This window comes from Aegilops tauschii, chromosome 2, assembly GCF_002575655.3.
Source record: "Aegilops tauschii subsp. strangulata cultivar AL8/78 chromosome 2, Aet v6.0, whole genome shotgun sequence".
NCBI classification, from domain to species: domain Eukaryota; kingdom Viridiplantae; phylum Streptophyta; class Magnoliopsida; order Poales; family Poaceae; genus Aegilops; species Aegilops tauschii.
The window spans coordinates 565,574,898-565,582,623 of record NC_053036.3 but is presented as its reverse complement, the minus strand read 5'-3'; the positions used below and the strand labels follow the sequence as shown (position 1 = coordinate 565,582,623).

The following is a 7,726-nucleotide window of genomic DNA, read 5'->3' as shown; positions in this document are numbered from 1 at the left end:
GAAATTCAGGGCTTCGGTTGTTACGGGGTCCAGCAGGGGGAGGCAGAGAGATGAGGCGGCATGGTGACATGGCGTCGTGTGGCGCCGGAGGAGGCGGCCAACGGCGAGGATACGGTGGCATTCAAACAAGTCGGGGCGTGCGCGAGCGGGGTGGCGCCGGAGGAGGCGGCCAACGTCGAGGATACTAAGGCATTCAAACAGGAAGAAGCCGGGGCGTGCGCGTGCGGGGTGGCGCCGGCGTGCGTGTGCACGATAACGCGGCAGCAGCTTGCGACCGGGAGAGCGGCGGCCGGCGGTGGCACGGAGAGAGCAGGAGTCAGACCTAGTCCTGGATGGGAATCTGAGAAGGTACGTTCGATATTTTTTCTAAGTGAAGGGATACGTTTGATTTGGTAAAGAGAAAACAGAAAAATGCCAGAGGAGGAGGTTTACTTCTCTTTCTCGTGCGTATGAACGGGGTGGCGGCTGCGTCCATGGCTCCTTGCCCTGACCCGATCGAGTGATTGGCGGTGGCGGATCCCGCCTTGGGGACGTTCCAGAAAAATCGTGCAGTTGGCGGCCGCATCTGGTGGAGAGAGCGAGGAGGTTACGAGAGGGAGAGAGGGAGGCAGAGGGGTGAGGCAGCAGGAAGCGGAGCTCGTCGATCAGCTTCCATGCGGCGGCGGCGCAAGGAACCCTGGGCTCGAGGGTAATTGGGGAGAGGAATTGCTAACGCGAGGAGAGAGAGAAGCGCGGCTCGCTAGGGGAAGCGTGTTTCTTTGAAATCGATTATTTGTTTCCTAATTAATGTGATTGAGCGATTTAAGGTAATTTTAATTAATTTAGATTTGATCTTCAGAGATTGATCGTGATTGATTCTTTCACATAAAGACTTTACTAAATAATTTGCGTCAACATGAAAAGTTCTGATTCGTTCAGATATTTTTCGTTGTGTGAGAGGGTGACGTGAAACTAAACCGGTGAGGTGGAGGAGGGGACGAAAAAATCCAGCGAAAATAAACCGTGAATACTATTCACCAACTCAGACATTAGGAATAGAGATAATGTGGTATTTATTCATAATTTGGTTGCCAAATTTTATGCGTGCAATGTACGTGTACCTAGTACATACGGATAGTTTCCAGTGAATTGTATCATGCCCAACTATCTCGGCCCGTTTGGCCAGCTTTGGTTGGAGTTGCCCCAAGGAAATGAACCGAAGCCGGCATTTCCTATTTGGCGCTGCAGGCGCCGGTTATAGCTGTTTCTGCTAACCGGCGCCTGCAGCTGCGCTAGCTGGGCTCGGCCCAACTCCCATTTCGCCCCTTGTTTTCGAACTAAAAAAAAGGAGAGATAGGAAAAGCGCGAAATCACTAATTAAGGAGTACTCGTTGCAAAGAACACTCCACTTTCCCAGGTCGCGACAAGTGGCGCACATGCAGCGCGCCACTTGTCGCAACCTGGGAGTTTTCCCTTTTTCGTAGATCCGTTTATTCAAAACATTTTATCTCTTAAACCGTGCGTCCAAATCTCGAACCGTTTTCACCATTGGATTCCTCGCATCGAGATCTTCAAAACTAGATCCCATGTTGATAGGTTTTGACGAACTTTTTTTCACGAAAAAAACCGGACGAAAAAACCGGGCGAAAAAACAGAACCGGGAGCACGGTTTTTTTTCCTTTCCGAAAGAGGCACGCCCGTGCCTCTCGCGAAATCACAACCGTGCCTCTCGTGGAAGCAAAACCGTGACTCTCGTGGAAGGAAAAAAAACATAAAACGCATTTTTTCCGTTTCCGAGAGGCACGGCTGTGACTCTCGCGAAAGCACAACCGTGCCTCTCGCGAAAGCAAAACCGTGACTCTCCTGAAAGAAAAAAAAACAGAAAACGTGTATTTTTCTCCCTTTTCGAGAGGCACGGCCGTGACTTTCGCATAAGGACAACCGTGCAACCGTGCCTCTCGCGGAAGCAAAACCGTGACTCTCACGAAAGAAAAAAAACAGAAAACGCGTTTTGTTTTTCCCTTTCCGAGAGGCGCGGCCGTGACTCTCGCGAAAGCACAACCGTGCCTCTCACGGAAGCAAAACCATGACTCTCGTGAAAGAAAAAAAAAAGAAAAAACGCGTTTTTTTTCTTTTCCGAAAGGCACGGCCGTGACTCTCGATAAAGCACAACTGTGCCTCTTGCGGAAGAAAAACCGTGACTTTCGCGAAAGGAAAAAAAGATGCGTTTTTTCGCGCAATTTTTTATATCAAAAAGCTAAGAAAGACCGGGGGAAAACCAAAACGTCGAAAAAACCCCGAAAAAACCGTTTAAAAAGCTGAAAACGCGTGCGGAAAAATAAAAAAAACAAAATCCGAAGGGAGCGTCCAGAGCGCGACACGTGGCGAATGGCTGAGAGCGCGCCAAGTGACGCTGATCGGTGCGAGGCAGTTGTTAGAAACTCCACGGACCACTACGCCACCGCCCTAACTTGTCAATATAAGCCTCCTTTCCATATTTTTATACCTTTGTTTTCCTGTGTTTGTTACCCTTTCTTTTTTTTCCTGTTTTCTATTTTTTTTCTTAAATGCGTGAAATGTCTACAAATAGACGACATTTGTTTTCTAATTTGTGAACTTTTTCTTTAAATTGATGAACTTTTTTCAATTCGATGAACTTTATTTAATTCCAATGAACTTTTTCAAGTTCAATGATTTTTTTTCAAACTGATTAACTTTTTTTCTGGAAGTGAATGAACTTCTTAACATTTTTCTGAACTTATTCTAAAAATGGATGAACTTTTTCTAATATCCGATGAACTTTTTTCGATTCGATGAACTTTTTTTTCAAATCCAATGAACTTTTTTTGATTCGATGAACTTTTTTTCCAAATCCAATGAACTTTTTTTAATTTGATGAACTTTTTTTAATCTGATGAACTTTTTTCAAATCAGATGAACTTTTTGAAAATTGATGAACTTTTTTGTTCAAAATCGATGATCTTTTTTTCACAAACATATTCAAACTTGTAAAAAACCGGAGGCCGGTCTTTTCCCTGAACCAGCGGCGCAGCACAGCCCAAGAAAGCAAGCGATGCGAGTCTTTTTTCTTCAGCGAGCGAGCGAGGGAACGGAATGGAGCGAGCGAGCGATCTTTTAATGGGCCGCGGCCCATGGCTGGTCGCTGTAGGCGCCAGTTCTCCAACGGGCGCCTACAGCGCCCAATAGGAGCTCCCACTGAAGCCTCTCCCTTCCTCGTAGCAGTCGTCCTCCGTGCTCCCCGGGCGGCGGCGCACAACACCTGTTCGATGGAACGCCGCTCCGGGGCGGGAAGCTTCGACCATGGCGAGCGGGGAGGACCGCATCAGCGCCCTCCCGGAGGACATCCTCCACCACGTGCTCCGCCTCCTGCCGGCTCATGAGGTGGTGCGGACGTGCTTGCTCGCCCGCCGCTGGCGCGGCGTCTGGAGGTCCGTGCCCACCCTCCGCTTCACCGGGGCCAAGGGGTGGGGCAGCGCCGACATGTTCGCCCAATTTGTGGACCACTTGCTCCACCTCAGGTGCGAGGGCGACGGTCCGCCTCTGGATTCCTGCGATTTCGACTTTGATTCCGACGGAATCATGCTGTTGCCCGCTAAGGAGTGGCATGCGAGCAACTGGCTCTGGAAAGCCCTGCCTCGTGTTCGGGCTCTCCGGCTCCGGCTTCGTATTGTCGACGAGCAGGAAGCCTTGCCACTATCTTATATGCATCTCTTCTCCCAGCACCTCACGAGATTAGAGCTTGTTGGTGTCTCTTTCAACAACAGCGTCGCTGATTTTTCAGGCTGTCCGGCATTGGTGGAACTGAGTATGGATACTTGTGACGTCTTTATGAAACAACTGCTGTCTCCATCCTTGAAACATCTGCGAATTGCCCGCTGCTATATTTCTGATCGTTACCGCATTCTTATTTCTCTACCAAATCTTGTTTCGCTTGAGTTGATCGAATGCCACCGAGGAAGGGTTCCATTGCTTGGAAGCTTGCCGCGGTTAGCAAGAGCTGTTGTGGTGCTTAACGAGCATTGTGCTGATCAATGCTCTCAGGATCAGCTTGATAGTTGTGGTGCTGAGAGAAGAGATATTTGTTATGGTTGTTATTATTATTATGGGGATCCTGCACATGGGCCTCATTATGACCGCAACGACTGCATCTTTCTCAAAGGTTTGTCAGAAGCCACAGACTTGGAGTTGTCAGCTGATTCTGTTGTGGTATGCTTGCAAGTGCTTCTCTCTTATTATTATGTTATATATGTGTCATCGTTTCTCATGCAGTCATCATATCCATCATCACAAATCGTAATTGCTTTATAAATGACTTACTTCACACATCAGCTGATTGTACTTTGTACTTCAAAGGCCAAAAGGTTCCTAATTTGATCCGTCCCTTTTGCACTTTCCCTAGACTGTTCTCAACAGGGATTTGAAGTGGTGCCCTACATTTACCAAGTTAAAGACTTTGCTACTAAATGATTGGTGTTTGGCTGCTGACCACAATGCACTAATTTGCTTTCTCCAACACTCACCAATTTTGGGGAAGCTTACCCTTCAACTTTTTGAGGTATAGATTTTAAGCTGGATAGCTCATGTGTATCATTTAAAATGACCATACATTATTACCTGATTGATTATTATTTTATTTGTGTGTGTGTGTTAGGGACCTTCATATGTAACTGAAGCAGAAGGAATATACAAACCATTGGGACAGTCAGTTGCATCCAACTGTCTTAAGATTGTTGAAATCAAATGTGCAAATGTTGATAAAAAGGTTCACCAAATTTTGAAGATACTGACTACTTATGGCATACACCTTGAGCAAATTAGTGTCCAACAAACTAGCAGAATTCCTGGATCTGGATGTGAGTTAAACTGTTGGCACTCTTCAAGCTACTTATATTTCCATTTGTTGTTGTGTTTATGCGCTATACAGCAGTCAGTGAAGAAAATCTCAAACTAATTAGTACAATATAGTTAGAAATTTGGGTGTGTGTGGAGAAACGTTGAGCAGGGACTGATGTTGAGACTCCCATATTTGATGAAGACGTAGTGAAAGATACTCCCTCCGTAAAGAAATATAAGAGCGTTTAGATCACTACTTTAGTGATATAAACATTCTTATATTTCTTTACAGAGGGAGTAACAATCTATTGCATGTTTGTAAGGAAAATGGACAGGTGCTCCTGGGTGCTCCATCCCCCTATATGAATATCAAATTCAACAAATACCAGAAAAATTCAAAAAGGTCCATGTTTGTAACTGCTAACTGGCTTTATTATCCAAAAACCTATACCATCAATTTGGATTTTGGATTGAACTACTCTGTATGCGCAAGTTAGTTAGTAACAATTACACATCAAGCAATTCCAAGTCTATTATGTATTGGCATTATATAGCAGTTGCAGATTAACGAGTGGTCCCAGTACTCTTGGTAGACAACAGGTGAATGGTATCATTTATCCAGCTGTTTCGATTGAGCCTGCTGCCATCTAGATGCTTTACAAACTAGCATGTGACTATCTTGCTCTTCTTATTTTACAATTTCCCTTGTGAATGTTGTGTATCATTCTGTCCCTTACTTTTTAGCTGACAGCTCACAACAAATAACATATCAATTATTTTGGCAATTTTTAACTCCGTACTATTGCCCTCTGTAATCGTTTATGAATCCTGTTATGTACGATGTTACATGTTAAATAACCAGAAAGAAGCAAAAATATTACCATCTTATTTTAGTGAAGTTAGTCCCACTTTTACAATATTTTGATAGAAAAAAGTATGTTACAAGTGAAGCTCTTATTAGAAGATAATATACATGTTTCCATATTATTTGCAAAGCATTGAAAATTACCATTTGTCTGTAGTAGGTTCTGTCTGAATTGATTCTTTGTCTTTCTTATCTTGCAGGTTTCAATTTTGTTTGCACTGGTTTCAGCTAAAACTAGAGGTACGAACATATGGACTGTTCTTAGATTTAGGTCTCTTTAATTTTTTAGAAATGCATGGAGCAAGTTTTGGGTAGTGTTGTGTAGTTGTGTCACTCTTGATTAAGTTGGATTAACCATTCCAATCTTCTACTCCCTCCGATCCATATTAATTGTCGCTCACTTAGTACAACTTTAGTACAAAGTTGTACTAAGTCAGCAATAATTAATATGGATCGGAGGGAGTACAATGCAACTCTGTTAGAATACTTGCAATATCTAGCGTAGATGTTCACTCATTCTGCTCCGTACATTGACGCAATATGTGCATATATAAATGAAGGAAAGGCAAAAAAAAAAGCTTGCTGTTTAAAGTTTGGATGTACATCAGTTGAAGAACAATTTGTCGTTATTCCTAGACCCAATGATGAAAACAGGAGAAAATAATTGAAGTACATAACTACAAGACTCTCCTCAACCATAACCTAAGTGCCCTCATTTTTTTGTATTTATGCTGCAATGTGGCATCATTATTTTCGTTCAGTAGTTTATACCAATAGTCGATCAGTTACACATCGTGAATAATACCAATGGAAGAAGGGTCAGGTGGTCTTAGGCACTGAAAATATGCCGCGCTCCTGTGGCCAACCTTTTAAGATTTTCTTGGAACGAACTCAACAAACCACCAAACAGCTGATCAACAGATTTCGTTGTCTAGAAGGTATAATTCCCATTCCAGAAGCACGGCCACAAATTTGACCAAATAAATGTAGCTAGGAAAGTCTGACACATCAACAACAGGTGATCGACAGATTCAGTGGCATGCACCACAAAAATTCACAAGCATTGCTACCTTTCCATCCATTTTGAGCTTATTATCCTTAGTTAACTATGCATTCCTCAAAACAGTCCAAAGAACACATTAATTTTCAATGGCAGTCAAAATTCATACATGGTTTTGAATGGGTTAAAACAGACTGAGTTCTGAGAGCTGGATAAGAGGAATGTACTGAAAACTCATCCTTTAGATTCTAACGATAATTTCAAACTCATGTGCTTCTCATACAAATGCACTTCAGCACATTCCTTTTATAACTGCAAGAAGCTACCCAAATGACGTCATACAAATGGTTGTTAATTAGAGATATCTGTCTTCTGATGATCTCAAATTCTCAATATATATGCTTGTCTAGGTACAAATGACGTCATACTGGCTAACGGCAAGAAGCTACCCACGTTCTCAAGGCGGCCAGCTCCACCGGAGGAGAGGAGCTGCTCATGGTCGTTCACAGGGCCCTTGTTGCTGCTCACCATCGTCCCAAAGCCCTATCCCTTTTGTACTCCATACCACTCCTCTGCTAAACAATTTCCCGTGGCTCGTGAACTTTGTCGAGAGTTATTCTAATTTTCTGAGTATGTGATAAAATGGATGCATCAATCTTAACATTAGGTTCAGTCTACGACTGTCCATTCAAGCAGAAATAATAACACGTCTCTGAAAAGGCAAAAGCTCACCACTAAAAATTCAGAAGTCATGCACATAATAAACTTTTCCTTTGTGGTTTTCAGATATTTATTTTTTGGGTGTGTGTATGCCCATCTGTACTCTATTTTTTCTTTGCGTGTGTTTTCTCATTTTTCCAAGACAAACTGGAACTTCATTCATCATCCGAAGTAGAAAGGTGAACATGCCGTAGCCAGTGAAAACTCACAATCCTATTGTTATCTCTTTCTTATGTACTGTATAACCAATCTTCAAAGTATCGCTCCTGAGTAAACCTCTCTCGGTCTGCTGCCCCTAAAAAAATGGG

At 43.4% G+C, this 7,726-nt stretch overlaps 1 protein-coding gene across 1 annotated transcript; it reads left to right on the top strand.

Annotated features, from left to right (window-relative positions):
- The first annotated feature begins 3,200 nt into the window (after positions 1-3,200).
- Positions 3,201-7,411, top strand: LOC109773579 (F-box/LRR-repeat protein At3g26922). The gene is made up of 5 exons (XM_020332271.4): positions 3,201-4,206; positions 4,400-4,555; positions 4,652-4,853; positions 5,899-5,938; positions 7,109-7,411. The coding sequence occupies exons 1-4, from the start codon at positions 3,301-3,303 to the stop codon at positions 5,928-5,930; spliced, it is 1,296 nt and encodes a 431-aa protein (XP_020187860.1). The 5' UTR covers positions 3,201-3,300; the 3' UTR covers positions 5,931-5,938; positions 7,109-7,411.
- The last annotated feature ends 315 nt before the right edge of the window (positions 7,412-7,726 follow it).